The sequence below is a fragment of the Sarcophilus harrisii genome, chromosome 1, assembly GCF_902635505.1.
Source record: "Sarcophilus harrisii chromosome 1, mSarHar1.11, whole genome shotgun sequence".
NCBI classification, from domain to species: domain Eukaryota; kingdom Metazoa; phylum Chordata; class Mammalia; order Dasyuromorphia; family Dasyuridae; genus Sarcophilus; species Sarcophilus harrisii.
In genome coordinates this window covers 396,897,031-396,915,016 of record NC_045426.1, presented here as the reverse complement: position 1 = coordinate 396,915,016, position 17,986 = coordinate 396,897,031, and the positions used below count along the sequence as shown (strand labels likewise).

Below are 17,986 nucleotides of genomic sequence, written 5' to 3'. Positions count from 1 at the left end.
CCTGGACAAATGACTTAATCCTGTTTGCCTCAGTTTCTATATTTGTAAAATTATCTAGAAAAGGATAGGGTAAAATACTCAACTATCTTTGCCAAGAAAATCCCAAATGAAGTCACTAAGACTAAGAAATGACTAAAAATGACAGAACAACAAAAAATTCTTGTTCCCTTAAGTCCCCTCCTTATTTCAGTCAAATTTCACAGCCTGTGGAGATATTGTCTCCATTTTACCAATGAAGAAACTGAGACTTAGAGAAATTAAGTGGTTCACTCAGGTCCAACTAGTGAGTATCTGAGGTTTGATTCAACCTAGTTGTTCTTGACAACAAGTCTTGTATCCCATCCTGTTTACTTTATTACTTCTTAGCATAATAAAAGGCAAGACTATAACATTTCTTAAACTTTTTTTTTAAGAGTGGGCCTATGTATTCCACATAATGCAGAGACTTCTTGAACTGAAGAATAGGAAAAAGCCCTGCTAGACATTCCCTACTCAGAGAGTAGCAAGAATTCATTGGTTCTATAAACTGAGCAATTATTCCACTTGATACAGGAGTTTAGAAGCACAGATGTCAGAGCCAGGTGACAGGGTCAAGATCAGAAGACTTAGTCAGTGTCCAGAGATTTAAAAGAGCTTTGTCTCTTTGCCTTTACTTGTCATCCATACTGTCACATAAAGGATAGGAGTTTCACATTATTGAATGACTATAAATATACACGTTACATAGAAAATTAGACACACAACATTAAGCATTGTGTGGACATGTGTATTTTCATGTCTAATCATCCTTAACTTCTCAATTTCTTTAAAGGAGAATTTTTTTTTTTCTCTTTCCATGCCATTTCTAGCACTATCTAGAGAGTTGGGTGGGAATGTTATATCTGTAAATGACAGTGTTGAATAGTATAATAAAAATGAAATTTCAAAATATTAAATGGTCACATATAAAATTTTAAATTTTATGCATATATAAATATGCATAAATATAATAATATAAGTAAATACATGGGTATCTAGATTATCTATTTACATATCAATTTATTTTTTGAGACTGAGGATCCTTATGTTACCAAGGCTAAAAGTGGAGCGACCACTCACTCACAAGCCCAACCCCACTACTGAGCTGCACTTTCCACTTCAGTTGGTCTTGACTTTAGGTGGACATGTGTCAATCTCCAGTAGCAAGACCCCACCCATCCCAGTATGTATTTAACAAAATATCTTTATTCTCTTATTTTACATTGCCTACTTTCCCCCCACACATCTTCCTCACTTTCCTTTCCCAGAGTCATGGTTTATAGCATTCTTTTTCTTTTTATTTATTTTTTTTTTTTAAGAAAAAAAGAAATACAAATCTGCAAAACTTATTGGATACATTTTAAAAAATCTAGAAACACCTATACATGTCACACAGACATATATATAGTATTCCACATTTATGGAGTCTCTATCTTCCAAAAATAATCCAGAAAGTAATCAAAAGAGGCAGACCTCCATTTCTCTTTTAAGTATACATAGAGAAAAATATTATTGAACTTTTATAAGGGTAGTAATTTTGTTTTCCTGATTTTTATATTTCTCTTTTTTAATTTAGAAAAATAATTCAAGGCAGATTATTTATAAGGTTTTTTTAAAAATTCAAATAATTATATAAGGACTGAGCATTAGTTATTGAAAAACTAAATTGTGAAAACAATTTTAAGAAACTTGAATTGGGCATTCAAGAGACTTGGCTTTTATTACCTATTCCCCTCTAATACTCATTTAGCTGTATAACCTTAAACAAATGAGATTCATTTTCCTACTATGTAATCTATATGTGAGAAATTAGATCATCTCTCAGATTCCTTTAAATTTTAGAATTCAAATATATAATTTTGAATTCTTATATGATTATACATAAAAAATCAGATTATCAGTACTTTGGAGAATGACCTGTTCAAGAAAAAAATTATCTTCTATTTTGCTAGAGCTTTTGTATTTATTTACTGATACTTTGGTCCAAAGTAAAGAAAATAGCTGGGAGAAAAATAAGACAAAGTAATCTGTCATATTTGACAGGATAAAACAAACCTGCCTCTGTGAGGAAGCTGACCATTAATGTTATCTCCTTGAGTAATCCACAATACATACCTGCTTAAAAACTAATGGAAAATGCATAGCATCAAGTAAAATTATCTGTTATGATCAGTGTTTTTTTTTTTTTTTTTTGGGGGGGTGGTATTTATACATTAGGAACAACATAAAACTCCTCTGGTTAGAACTCTAATTTTGGCCACTCTTGCTGAAGAAACTTTTAAGAGTAAGGATGTAAAAGTACTGTGAGACTGGTTGATAAATTTTATGAAATTTAATTTTAAAAAGTTCATTCCCTTCATTTACCTTAATCCATTTCAAAAAAGGAGCTTATAATGTATATGTACATACATACATACATACAAATAAACACATATAAATTCACATATGTATAAAATGGAATTATGTATAATATATAATTGGGACAATGGTTTGTATACAATCAGGGAAAACTAAGTTCAAATCTGACCGCAAATATGTATTAGTGGTATGCCCCTGGACAAGTCATTTATCCCTATTGCCTCAGTTTCCACTTCTGTAAAATTAGCTGGAGAAAAAAATGACAAATCATTTCTATATGTTTACCAAGGAAACATAGAAAGGGGGTAATGAAGTCAGATATGAATAATCAACTAATACAACAATATATGTGTACACATATACACATGGATGTACATACACACACATCTGTGTATATATATATATATATTATTATATATATATGTATATATATATAAAACTATGCAATGGGCACATAGTCTACAGATTCTACTTTTATAGTGTGTAGTATATAGGAAAGAATGTATTTGGATCAGTGATTTTTGTCATTGCAGGTAATTCCTTCTACCCAGTCAGATCAGAACCTCTCTCTGACACAGTAAATAAGTTGCCAATATATAACTTGCTCAGGGTCACCCTACTAATTGGATTTGTACCCAAGTCTTTATCCCATTCTCACTCCATATGCAACTTCATACTCTCACAGAATGCCATATAGAGATGCAATTGAGACAGCATGAATCTGTGTATTTACTCATAGTGACAGATGAAATTTTGTGATAACCTTCAAAAGAAATCCCTTTAATTATGTGAAATGGGATTTCATGGAATAGAACTGTGTAGAATGGAAATTCACTTGCACTCTAGCATATAACTAAATCTATACACTTGTCACTCTAGATAACCTTGTAGGGCTTTCCAGTGGGTGGTAAATAGAGAGCAGCAGGCAAGGCAGTAGTTATTTCTACTGCCTCAATAGGAGCCATATTGCATAAGACTATGAAATTGTTACGATGTTAACTTACACAGCATTGTTAGGTAGGTGACTATTGAAAACAGCATTGACCTATTGAAAAGGAAGAACCAAGCATACAGTTTATTTGGGACCACCCTCAGAGCTAGTCGGAAAATTCGGTGACAGCTTGATTTAGTTGGGAAAGAAAACACTTTGATAACATGTCAATATCAATATCAATAGCTAGTGAGATGTCTTGCTAAAGGGAATAAAATGTAATATTAAATCATGGGTAGAGTGGAAGTAAGGGAAGAAGTACTTTCTTAAGCTTTAAGGGAAAAAAAAGTTTTTGAATTTTCTTTAAATTGCTTAAGCTTCTAGGTCTAGGTATTATAAATTTTTGCTAATTTTGCCCAATTGTGACAAATGTGTAGGCAACAAAGAACAATCTAAAGAATATGGGAGGAAGAAAAAAATGCTTGTGAATGTGAATAATATCAGATAAAAAAAGAACAGAGATTCCTTGAGTGTCGAAAGTGGGTGCTTAGTTTGGATACATGGTTGGTTTTATAACAGAGAAACATATTGGAATCAGGCTTAATACAGGAAACAGAAAAGCTTAAAGGGGTCATCTTGTCAGAGCCCACTTGTTTATTCTACTGGGCACATTCCTGAATTTGCCTGAGCATGTGTAATGAGTGCAACAAAATTCCTCTTATGTTTATATGTTTTATTCCTTCAATAAATGCCATGACGAGATGGACAGATGACATATCATTATCATCAAAAATTCAAATTAGTAGGTCAAGAAAAAAACTGCTCAGTTTTCTTAACTGTAAAATGGGAATAATCATAGCATCTACTTCACATGGTTGTTGTGAGGATCAAATGCGATATTTGTAAAAGGCTTACCCAGAGCCTATTCCATAGTAGATGTATAACAAATGCTTGTTTCCTTTCTTCTAAAAGAATAGGTGTACTGACAACCCTTCTTAAGATTTTGATTTCTGTTTGACCTTAGCAATTTTCATAAAGGTTTCCATGGATTCTTGAAAGACAGTGGATAACATAGTGTTATTCATTGATCTTTACCGTCTTCAGCTGAAAGATAGTTCCCAGATTCATGAATCAAAGGACTTGTCACAATGTAATTTTATTGTTTTATTCTATTTAGTTTGATGATTATCCAAAATAGTTTATAAATCTGCATATAAATATCATTTTAAGCTGATTATCTAAAATCTTATCTGGTGCTATAAATTCTGTTCTTTTTCTTCTGTATATGACACAATTGGTGTGATACATTAAAAACTAACAATTCAGTGTTAACAGGCACAAAGAAGTAACATACTCATTTTTGCTCCTTATCCTTCAGAGTATTCTTATATTAGTGATCTCATTTTGATCTCTTAACAATTCTGTGTGGTAGATAAGGCTCCTAGGGTCATAGGATTTGTCAGAAGAAGAAGCTGAAGCTCAGAGGCAGGAAGCAGCTTCCATGTAGCTTTTTTGCCAGATACCTGGCAAAGGAACTTGAAACAGAGCTCAGGTTGCAAGTGATTGCTCTTTCCATTGCATCATTGAGTCAGTCAAGCAAAGACCTTGTATTAAAAGTGATATTAGGTAGAATGAAAGGGAAGTTGTTGCATAAAACACATACATGCAAACACTTTATAATTTACAACTAAAATATTTGTACTTTGTAATTGTTTGAATGATTGGCAGTGACAGGGAAAGTACAGTGAGAGCAACTCTCAATTTTAACTAGAGGAACTGGATTTGAATTCCATCTTTGTCACTTTTTATCATTTTGACTTTGGACAAGGCACACAACTTCTTGTGGTCTCATTTGCCAAACTTGTAGAAGGGGATTAAGAAAACTGTTAAAATAATAATAATAATAAATCTCAAAGGTCTCTTTTAGCTTGAAATCTGTGGGTTGTTATGTATAGCTATAATGAGAAGCATAGATTTGTTTTTTAGCATGAAACAATAGTAGGATATGGACTAGAGGAGTGAAACAGGCAAGCCAGAAAAGATCATGTTCTTAGAATTTATTTACTTCTCTAGAAGCAAGAAATTTTTCATATATGTATATATATATATATATAATATTAGATACATGGCATATATCAATATGTTCCAACTTCAGATGTACTATAAAATATAGTCAAATTTCATTATTTAAGGGCTAGAAAAATCAGTGTGCGTAGTATCTAATTTAATTTTATTCAGTGTATAAACCTACCTCCTCAAAGATCTTTTCAGCAATTTCCCCTCTCCAAAACAACTTCAGAACATAGACTCATAAGCATAGGTGTATGTAGAGCACATATAGGTCCATGAGGATTCTTAGAACTCATCATAATTAAGCTTATTATTTTAAAAAATGAGGAAAACATCAAAGGAAGCAAGAGACAACCCCGAATTTGCAAAACAGATTTATAAGCATAGACATGCAAAGAGCATATTAGGAGCATCAGGGTCTTTACAGTTGTCTCCCTCAACCTTATTTTAAAGATGAGGAAAATACTAGAGGGATTTCTCCAAGTTTGCTAAACACTGTAACTCTATGACTTGTGTATGGTGAATCTTGAGTTTTTCATCAGCAAATAATTTTCAAGTAGTATGATATGGTGGGAAAATACGGGTTTTGGAATGAAAGGAACTGGATTTATGTCTTTGTTTTGGCCACCTAATTCATGCTAGATAGTCAAGGAGCTGCTTTTCATTTCTAAAACTAGGCTCTGATTATGAAAGATTCTATAAAACAAAAGCCTGATAACAAATTAGGAAATTGTAACTTTAAAATATTTTTCCTTTATTGAATAGACATCTTTGTGTCCTTTTGACCAAGTGGACATTAGAAGCAAAATACTATACCATACATCAAAAATCACTTTGAATGATTTAGCAACTCCATTTTAGCTTTCTACATTCAAATGAAAATTGCTACAAAGTGAAGGACAAATTAGTGTGCCTGCAGAATCTGGATAATACATGGGCCATTTTAACCTTGAATTTTATGTAGGAATTTAGATAAATGGCTCCCATTTTCAACAACCAAATTCATATGGTTAAAAGTCTACTTAGTATATAAAAATTGTCCTAAGATTTATTAGAAAATGCCAATGTATTGAAAATTCTGCTATAGGTTTTTCAAAGAAATTATTACAATTGAGAAGAAAATTTTATAGGCAAGAAATAGAAATTTATAGTGAAATTAGATAACACTTGGGAGATGCTATGAACAATAAAAGAGGTGCTTGTGTATTAAGTAAGTACATTTGATGAATAAATATTTAGTCCTTGAAAGATACATAGTAGATTTTAGTGAAGATACAATTAAAAATAAGAAACAGTCCTTCTCACAAATAAGGTAGAGAAAATACAAAATAGAGTAAGTTCCTAAGAGGAATTATAGAGGAGGTTGCCTTGTAAGGTCATTGAGAATGGGTTGGATTCCTTCTCTACCTCCCTCCTTTCCTCCTTCTTTCCCTCCCATCCTCCTTCCTTCTTTCTTTCCCTCCCTTCCTCCCTCTCTTCTTTCCTCCCTCCCTCTTTTCCTTCCTCTTTCTTTCTTTTTCTCTTTCTCGCTCCCTCTTTCTTTTTCCTTTTCCTCTCTTCCTTCCTCTCTTTCTTCTTCCCTCCTTTCCTTTCTTCCTTCCTTACTCCTTTCCTTTCTTCCTTCCTCCTTTCCTTCTTTCTTTTTGTTCTTTCTTTCATTTTCTAATTTTCTTTTTTTAAAGCAGAGGATAAATATAATCAAACTTGTATAATAGGATAATTAATCTGACTGTATAGCTCAGAGGGGAGACAAGGAAGTTTCAGAAGAGTGATAAGAAACAGCTATAAAAGTCTAGCCAAAAGATGAGCACTTTTGTCATAGTAGTAGCAGAAGGAATGGCAAGAAAGAAACAAAATTGAAGAGATAGAAATGATTCAAGTGTGTGGATAATTAGCCCTTTTGCCCTCACAATTTCAAGAAGTCTTACAAAATTGTTGTATCATTTCATTTCATAGCCCTTCTATATATATGTTATAATGTATATCTTGCTTTAACCTATTTGCCATTTACTATTTTTCTCTTTTATCATCTTTTCCATTTTAATGGATGTGAAATAAAACCTCAGAGTTCTTTTAGTTTTCATTACTCTTATTATTAAAGTGAAACATTTTTATATGGTTGTTAATAGTTTTTATTTTTCTTTAGTAATTTTTGTTCCTAGCTTTTGATGTAATATTCTTTAAAAAACACGCATACATTCCATCATTCTCCTGCTTTTCTTCTCTTAGGAATCCCAGTATTAATCCTCACCATCATTTATGGAACAATATAGTTTTCTGCATATTGAACCTAAATTCCCAAGTGTATAGCCCATCTATTTTTTATCTATTCATACTGTAGTCGATGGAATAGTTTAATGTGCTATATATGCCTAAAACAAGTCTTTCAGCCATAAAATCAGAGGTGGTGACTCTCTTACAGGAAACAAATTTTTTTGAAGTAGGGAAAATTCTGCTTGTGATCAAAAGAATCATTGCATCAGATTCACCTAAAATGTTTTATGCAAATAATTCTAACAATATATACTGCAAAGAGATTTCTTGATAGTTTTTGAGTCTTTTTTGTCATATCAATGACATGGTATTCTGTTTGAATCTGCAATATAGGAAAATATATGGGATTTTTTTGGTGGGTTTTGTTGTGTGTTTTTCACCTGGAGAAGCAAATCATCTAACTCCTAACCCATAAGCCACAGAAAAGTTGTGCATTGTTACAATGTTTAATAATAAATGTTTCTGAGATTCTGTGTTTTCCATCTTTATGTCAATCAAAGAGAAAAACAAAACTCCTGCTTCAAAGAACTTTAAAATAACATGTATACCTATAAGTTAATGCAAGATTTATGCAAAGTAAACGTGAAGCAATTTTTGGGAGGTAGCAATAGTATCTATAAGGACTAATGGAGTTTGGGATAAGAGAATTGTAGAGAATTCTGTGGTTTTTAAGAAGCAGAAGTGAGGATGAAATGCATTTTAGGTATGATGAGCACAAGTACAAAGACACAGAGATTTAAGATGGAATGTTGTGGAGGAGGAACTAGAGGATTAGTTATCAGATCAGTTTAGTTTAGTCATAGAGGGTGTCTGGGGGAAGCAATGCAGATGAAGCTTAAAAGCATTGGCCCTAGGTTGTGATTAGCCTTAAATGCTAAGTAGAGATGCTTATATTTTGTATTAAGATCAGCAAGACACTTATTGAGCCTGGTTATAACTTGTGCTTTAAGTAATAGCAATATGGCAATGAGAGATTAGATTAAGGAGGAGAGAATCCTAAAGCAAAAAAAAAAAAAAAACTGATTATGACTATATTCTGGATAAAAGGTAAAGAGAATCTGAATTAGGTTGGTGTTGTATGAAAGAGACAATAGGACAGTGGAGGTACAGTCAATAAGACTTGGCAGCTGGTTGTCTAGGTGTTGAAGCAGAATGATAATTCTGAGATAATGAATCTGTGTGTCTAGGAGCATGATAGTGTCCTGAATAGAAAAAAAAAATTAGGATGAATTTTAAAGGAAAGATAATGAGATATTTTGATATGCTGAATTTGATATATCTAAAGGATATTCAGTTTAGTATGTCTTATAGGCAGCAGGTGATTAAAAATTGAGATTAAGTTGGATATGTAAATGTGGCCCCCATGTATAGAGATGGTTTAAGAAAACTAATAGAATCTTTGAGATAGGTTGCATATAGAAAGAAGCCTCAAGACAGAGTCTTGAGATATACATGCTTCTTTAATAATGAATATCCTCCTTTCTGGAATAACTTCCTTACTCATATCTACTTCTTATTTTCCCTGGCAGCTTTTAAGACTCATTTTAGATCTTATTTCTACAGGATTCAATGGTAGTCCTTCAAGTACCCTCTTCTCTGAAACTACTTTCCATTTACTCTGTATATTTGTTGTATGTTCTTAGTAACTTGAAAATGCCATTAAAATATAAGCATAACCTCTAGTGCTTAGTATAGTTCCTTGTACATGTTAATGATTAGAAAATGATTGTTGATTGACTGGTTATTCCTACACTTAGGAGTTTAAAAATGGATGATAAACTAGCAAAGGAGATTAAGGAAGAATGGTCAGACTGGGAGAATGGGAAATCAGTAGAAAGTAATATTGTACAATTATTATTCAAGGGAAGGGTATATTCAGTAGTGTCAAATGCTGCAAAAGGCAAGAAAAAAGGTTAGTGATAAAAGGTCTTTGAAATTTTATACATATGAAATACTAGAGGTTATGCACATGTGTATTATGCTCCACATACAAAAGTACTCCATTCAAACCAGCCAGTTCACTTGAAATAAATTATATGTGATAACCATCAGGAAATATTCCCCAGGACTTCATATCTAACAAAACTATGTACTAGTATTTTTTAGCTTATTTCTTAATAATGCGGTTCGATTTTTTAAAATACATAGTAATTTCCCTCCTAGAATAACAAATATTGAGTCAGGAAGGATCCAACTCCATATTTACAGGTGAGGAAACAATAGGTAGTCTTGAATAGTTAAAGAACTTGCCCAAAATCACAAAAGTAGTTAGTGGACCAGTTAGGATTTAAACCCAAGACCTTACAATCTAGAAATTCTGGATTTGCAGGATTTTTTCTCACTATATGACACTGCTTCCATTATTCTCAGTTCAAATTCTCTCTCTACTAAATACATATAAAGTAAAATACAGTTATAGTACATATATGTGCATGTGCTCACACATACATACACTACCCCCAATAACAGATAATAATATCTGGACAATAACAGTGGCCAAACTGCTTTTAATTTATAAGCCAGAGGAAACATGTTAAGCATTCAATGTTTTTCTCCTTAAATATTTTAAAACCTGTTTTCTAATTTGAATTTTTCAGGATGAATGTCAAAATTATATTCGTGTACTCTTGGTGGGGGGTGACCGGCTATTCACTTGTGGAACCAATGCTTTTACACCAATTTGTACCAATCGAACGGTATGTATTTATCTTCTTTTCTCATAAACTAATAGCTTTAAATGAAGAAAAATGAACTTATAATGTGTAAAATTGAAAAGTTACTTATGTTTAAAGGAACATTATGTTATGTCAGGGGTTTCAGATCTTTTACAGTATAAGGTCCTCCCCCAAACCCTGCTGTTTTTTCCTCTGTTTGATATCTTTAGGGGAAAAAATGATGAAACGAAAATACCTCCTATGCAAGTAGATTGTTAGACCCCTTTCAGTAACTTTGTATTCTCTTAGGAATTTTATGCCTAAAGGTTGAGGAAATCTTGCATATGTAATGTTGCCAAAGTTCCAGATTTTCTTCAGTGCCTAAATTTTTGCATGGAATAACGAAAACACATATTTAATTTGTAAAAATCTCAGTATGTTAATTCTTTTAATAAAACTGTGTGATGATCATTTAGATGACTTATATATTTAAAATATTTAAGCAAGTGGGTTTTTTGTCAAGGGAAAATAAAATTATAATAACTGTATATTAGCTATGTATTGCAATTAATATAATTCATTTTCTTATTTAATGAATGGTTCTTCAGAGGATTCTTGCTAAGTGCAGAGATATGGAAGTCAAGAGCTATGCAGTTTAGTACACACAAGCTAATTTGTAAAGCATTATAGGAGCCTAAAAGCAATTTTGATTTTAAAAATATCAGTTGAGGAAAATAGTTTTCCAAAGAATTTTTCATGAGATGGAACTACATTAGATTATCCAGAAAGTTGTAATTGAAACCTAAAGACGCACACTTTTTTTTGCTGTTGTTATTCAGTCATTTCAATCATGTCCAACTCTTTGTGACCACATTTGGGGTTTGCCATTTCCTTCTCCAGATCATTTTACAGATAAGAAAACTGAGGCAAACAAGGTTAAATGACTTTCCCAGAATTACATTGCTGGTAAATATGTAAAGCTAAATTTGAACTCATGAAGATGAGTCTCCCTAACTTCAAGTCTGGTGCTCTATCCACTGTGTCACCTATTTGCCCAAGAAGCACAATGGATTAACCATTCTTTTGTATTTCCTGATTCATCTCGTGCTTAAATATGCTATGTGAGGAAGTGGTAATTAAAAGGATAGAATTAAGAAGAGCAGCTGACTCTAGAAAAAGTAGTTAAGAAAGTATTGTAGACATTACAATTTTCAGCAATTTCAAGGATTGATTTTTTTAAAAAAAAATATCTGAGAAGGGAAGATTCCAAAGGGAAAGAAGAGTAGATATATGGTGTTTAAAAAAAAAAAAAAACTGGGAAATTATACCAATGATTCTAAACTGGCTTATTTTACCTCTTTCTTCCCCACTCCTTCCCCCCAAACAAAGTTCTCTTTATCTTTGAAAATCTGTTATTAAAAAGTTATGGCTAGAAAAAAAACATGGAACTTTATGATCTTGGAAGAATAAAAAAATTACTAATAACAAAGAAGTGCATGAACAGATGCATAGTGAGTGAAAGTAGGTTGTATTTATTGGCAGTCGTAGTACCAATAAGTATTTATTGGGATAGATATAGCAAATAGGACGGCCACTAAGCGAGAATAACAGGCAACAGTGCAGTGTTGGTCATTCGGAGGTACTGGATAGCACCAGGGGAAGGCTTTCAGGTTCTTGGTCTATGAGGTATTGGATCCACTTCAAAGAGGGTCTACCCTAAGGAATTCTTTCTTTCTCTTATTTCTCATCTATAGTTGAGTAACCTAACTGAGATACATGATCAGATCAGTGGAATGGCTCGGTGTCCTTACAGTCCCCAACATAACTCCACAGCCCTGCTTACCTCTGGTGGGGAGCTGTATGCTGCTACAGCTATGGATTTCCCAGGAAGAGATCCTGCCATTTATAGAAGTCTAGGAGTTCTCCCTCCTCTACGCACAGCACAATACAATTCTAAATGGCTAAATGGTAAGCATAAAAATCCCTTTCAATTATATACCTTATTTTCTGTTTCACAATTTCTGAAGAAAAACTCAGTTTTTTCCTAACAGCTGGAAATACTAAGTAATGATCATTTAATGGTACCACTTGGCATTTTAGTGTTAAAATAATTTTAAAATTACATGTAAGATTGACCTAAAACCATTGAGAGTGATTTAGTAGTTAAAATTTATTTGACTACTAAGTAATAGAGTTAAACTGGTTTGGGGTCATCTTTAAATAATTGTATAAACAGCTCCCTACACTGCAGTTTTAAATAGTTGTCTTATTTAACAATGGCTTCTTCTTACATTTTTATTAATGATCTGGGAAAGAGTAACCAACCTTTTAATGAGATTTGCAGACATTGCTACATTTGAGGGGAGGGAGGGGAAGTGATGTTTATAAATCCCAGAGGCGAAGGGAAAATAATAGATATGATTCTAGAGCGGTCAGAAAAATGAGGAGGAAATGGAATGGTTATTGAGAATCTGCTTGGAAAATTTCATACTATTAAATCTTGGGAGAAATAGTCCAGGGGATGGGAAACATTACCTTTTTCTATAAGTTTTCTGAGCCTGAATCTGAAATATTACATTCATTTTAAGCCACTTCAGCACCAGAATTCTTAAGATAAATCAGAGGCCATTTACAGAGAAACAACCAAAAAGTGATTAAAGAGATAGAGAAATTATCTTAGGAGATAGAATTGTAAGAGTTAAATATCTGTAGCTTAGTTAAGCAGCAATTAACAGAAGTATTCACATGCCAAGGAGACAAAGGCACTATTTTTGTGAAAGGGAACATAAAGAGTGGGTTGCTATTGTCATCAGGAGAAGGAAATTTTTTTTCTTCAGTTCCTAGTAATTTTGGCTATCCTTTGTAAGAGGATAGGAACAAAGGTTCCTTTGTCATATGTGGTATATGTATGTATGTATGTGTTAGTATACATACATATCATATCTTTGTATATGTCTTTATCTATCCAGATAGATAAATACTGATGCAGTTCATATGATTTTCAAACTAAACTGAATTATATAAATTTTGAAAATCATGGTGCTTGATGACTATTAATAGAGAGACCTGAAACTGTGATTGTTATCTGTTAATCTAATCAGAGTCAAGGGGGTTAAAAGTCATTTATACCCTCTATTTTAATGAGGTATACTATGTGTGAACACAAATTTATTGAATTAATTTTAAATAAAAGAAGTACAGAAATGTATGTGTATGTATATTGTCACATTTATCTATATATAAATGTGTATATGTATATATTTCACTCAGGATTACTGCTTTGTTGTTACATAAACTAATTTAATAAAGAACTGTAGTTTTCTTTTAAAAGTCTCCCTTGTGGAAGAGAAAATGCTCTCATTATTAAGTCCCCATTAAGTTGAATTGTTCTGTATTACATCCAAAGGGCAAAATGAAATGTTCCCCTAAACAGAAATGTTTAACTAGATTATCTCCATTAACACTGAATCTGTTAACTGGTTTCAACTGTACCCATAAATGCTCTATTGATGTTCACATTTTGGCCCTGAAGCTTTCATTTACTTAGGTCTATATTTTTCCTTTTATTTTTCCTGTACAAGGAAAAGTTTTAGTTTAGAAACAGAGCCAGAAGTGCTTGTAATTAGAGCTTTCTAAAATCGAGTCAAATAAAAGGGTAAATGTAACATTTACCTCCTTTTCACTCACTTTCCATCCTTCACTCTAGCTGTGAGACCCTTGAGAGTATTATGGAAAAGTCATTTGAATTAAGCCATTAGTTGCAGTGTCCATTTATTTACAACACTGGGTTTACAGTCACCTGACAGCAAATTAGGTTATCAAGAACTGTCACTCCAGGGATGGGAAATCTTTTCTGTTGAAGATGGATACACACTGAGAGAAGAAAACAATCTTCTTTTCTAAAGGATTAAACAAAATATACTGTATATACTAACAGTAATTTATATTTTATCCATAGAATGGGAAAGTATTTATTAATTTCTTACTGTGTGCCAACTATTTTCTAAGTGCTAGAATATAAATAGAAAATGAAAGCACCCCTGTTCTCAAATGACTCATTCTAATTGGGAGAGATAACACCTAAAGGAGAGTTCATGTCTTTGTTCAAATAATGGCAGTGGGAAAGGCCTAGTTGTGATTAGGCAGATGACAAAGGTCTAGATGGTTTTAAAGAGTATTGGTAGGACATATTGTTTTATACCAGGAGTATAGTGATTTTTTTGGGTTAGAGTGGAGTAGTGTAATGGGATATTTCCAGTACAGTATGTGGGTATCAGCTTCTATCAAGCAATGGACATTCTGAACCCGATGCCTCTTGGGCCATGAGAAGTGTTTGGGGGAAAAGCTACCTATGGATTCCCTCAAAATAGTAGATATTATTGTTCTATCTTCCTTCTCATTGGTGAGATAGGAACAGAGAAGGGAAAGGTCAATCTTTTCTCTCTACACCAAGAAGAATTCTTTAAATCACAGTACAGGCTCAGTAGTCTTTATCCTTTCCTTAGCAATCATTTCCAAATTGTTCTGCTGTTCTATTCCACATTTAATGAGATTTGAGATTCTGTTTCTTACTTCCAAATCTGTAATACATTTTCTAATTGAGTTTAATTGAGATTTTGGTGGGTGGAGGCAGAGAGAGGAACAGGAAGAGAAGCTGGGAGAGATGGGGCCTGGGTCCATTCTCCTGGCTGCTGGTCGTGTGGCTGCAGGTCTAGCTAGCTTCTTGACTCAGCTGCACACATTGCTATCGCCGATTCTCTTCCACCTCCGATCCTTCTTCACTGAGAATAAAGACTGACGATTTTCCCCTAACCTGAACTCTGGACTCCTGCTGATTTTAAAATACGCGATCTTCACACTGGCCCTTCATTTAATTTTGAATTCTTAAAACTAGTCCTCAAAAAAAAGTTAACCCAGATTTGAATTTTTGCTTCCATCTCTGGCATCTTTGCTTTCATTCTCTTGCTCAGATTGTTCCCCTGAACACTTACTCTAGCTTATCTATATGGGACTTAAATCTTGCTATTTCTACTGGGTAGTACTGGAACCTTGAACTTTGAATTTAGATTTATCAAATGTTCCAAATGATACTCTTGTTTCCTTGTCTTCCTTGTCATGACATTTTCCCTTTGTGTCACAATGCCTGTGATAACAGGGTTCATTGATACTATCTTCTCAAATCCTCTGGTGTACTGCTATTCATGTTACAGAGCCAAGCCTATCTACACTAATATCTAACTAATGATATTTGTAGTCTTTGAACATTTAAAAAATTTGAACATCTGAAAATTTAAACATTATAGGTATTTCTTTAATTAAAAAAAAAGAAGACTTATGGAAATCATGGGAAGATCTTTAATCGAACTAATAGATAGGCTAAATTTAAGGGAGATCAGAATTTGTATTTTATAAACTCAAGTCAACAAGAGGTCACAGAAAGAATCCAGAAAGATTATGGAGACACACAGCCCATGAAGAAATGATTAGTATATACTAGTAGTAAAAAGTACAGAATGAAGATATGTATTAGAAAGGAGGTTTACTAAATATCAATGCTGTTAAAATTAAAGAATAGCTGGTAGGAGAAGGAAAAAGAAAATTTGCTGTCTTCCTAAATGATCTGAAAAAGGAAAGAGTAAAATGACATAGGTATAGAGAGAAGAATCAGAGAGAGAAAACAATATAAATGAGAGTAATAACACAATTCAAGAATTATTGTTGAATAAAATAAAGGAAGGGATTTGGGATCTGTGGGAGAAGACAGGAATGAAGTAAGCTTAAGCAAAACAAATAATAGATCTTTGGTTATGATTTAGGATATAAAGAAACATATCTTTACAGAAAGATGGGACTATATGATTTCAGTAAAATAATTTCTACATATTTACTAATTGTTTCCTAACTTTTTTTCTTTCTTTTTATTTTTTAAAGGTAGAGTTCAATTCTGGGGCCAGGATATGAGGTTTTACATGCAGAAATGAGAATCATATAAAAATAAAAGACATTTAGAAAACAGAGTTTGCAATAAAATAAACATTACAGAGCTCATCACCCAGGTGGCAGTTGCTTGTACATATTTTAAATAGGATACTATTCTCTGAATTTGGCCTTATCTGGTTTTACCACATCCTCTTGCCTATCTTGGAAAGAAAATTGTCTCAGTAAAAGGTAATCTGGAAAAAAAGAGTCTAACTAGCATTAAAAAGAACGGTCAATTGAATTCTTCTGCCTACTTTTGTTTTTTTGTTTTTTTACTAAAAAATTCCCAATATTTTTAAACAACATATGGCTGGATTTTCATAACCCATCTTGCCTCTTTATCCCAAAACAGCAATAATCCTTCTTTGAAAGCTTTCACATAGCTAATAACATCCTCACACATAGTCTACACATATTTTCAGGTTTGCATTGTCCAGTCAAGGAAACGTATCCAAAGACTAAAATTCACTTTTATCAAGGAAACATATCCAAAGACTAAAATTCATTTTTATAAAGCCTACTCCCCATTTTTTAATCTCATGCAAGGAGGAACATATAAGAGGTTCACCATCATCTCTGAGATGCTATAATAATAGATAACATATGGTAGTGTATGTCTGTTTAATAATCTTTTGTCTGGAATAGGTTGAATTTCTGATTTTTTTTTCCTTAAAAACAGTTGCAAGACAAAAGGACTTGATGGTAGTTTTTATGGAAATTTAGATTTGTAACAAAACTTACAGAAAACATTTTACAGCTTTGCCATCGTCGATCACAGATGCTCATTTGAAACTGAAGCTGTCACATTATGTGTGAGTTTTGGCACAGTTAAAAATCCTGGAACTGTTACTCAGAAATCCTAAATCATTATTTAAACTCCTTCTGTCAATAAAAATCTTAGAAGAATGAGAATGGTTGTAGCAAAATGAATCAGCTGTGTTTTAGATTTCAAGGTTCAGAAATGAAATTTGGTAAATGCAGAGTAGAGAACCTTTCTTACTTTCAATATATAATAGTTCCCTATACAGAGGCAAATTTTTCCTTTTTTATTTAATGAACTCTGACAAAACTGGGAGGTTTTAGATACATATTAAATGAAATATTAATAATCAGATGAAAATATTTGTGTTTTAAATGAGCAACACAATTCATAGATGAGACATAGGTGTAGAATAAAAATGTTTAATGTTCTGTAACATAGCATATTCTTTTGGCAATGCCATATGACTGGGAACCTTGAACTAATGACCTCAGGAAAATTTTATAGTTGCAAATTATTCAAGGACAAAGGAAAGATGCATTGTGGTTATAAGATATTGCAGTTAATACTAATTGACATGTATATGGCACTTTAATGATTGAAAAATTATTTAGATATATTGTAATCACAAAAGCTTTATGAGAAAAGTAATAGAAGTATTATTAAAGGGGTTTTTTTGCAGATGTACTAATATCTATACTATACAATCTATATTGAAAGGTCAAGTACCTAACTTATAATCACATACCAGCAAGTATTAGATGTAGGATTCAAAATATTGAATCCAAGACCAGCATATTCTCTATAATACTGGCCTACCATGACTCTTCTTGGCACACCAAGAATGGCTTTTGCGTAATTGATAATATAAAAGAGGAATCCAAGGATGTGTTTGAAAAAGAATGAAAGCTGGCAACATAGCAAGAGTGAGCATTAAAATTA

The 17,986-nt window shown here is 32.7% G+C and overlaps 1 protein-coding gene across 3 annotated transcripts in view; it reads left to right on the top strand.

Annotated features, from left to right (window-relative positions):
* Positions 1-17,986, top strand: part of SEMA5A (semaphorin 5A) — a 600,495-nt gene that overhangs the window by 315,082 nt on the left and 267,427 nt on the right. For all 3 annotated transcript variants that reach the window (XM_031946119.1, XM_031946120.1, XM_031946118.1), the window contains exons 7-8: positions 10,249-10,347; positions 12,060-12,273. In XM_031946119.1, the coding sequence (XP_031801979.1) occupies positions 10,249-10,347; positions 12,060-12,273 (313 nt within the window). The remainder of the gene's footprint in view (positions 1-10,248; positions 10,348-12,059; positions 12,274-17,986) is intronic.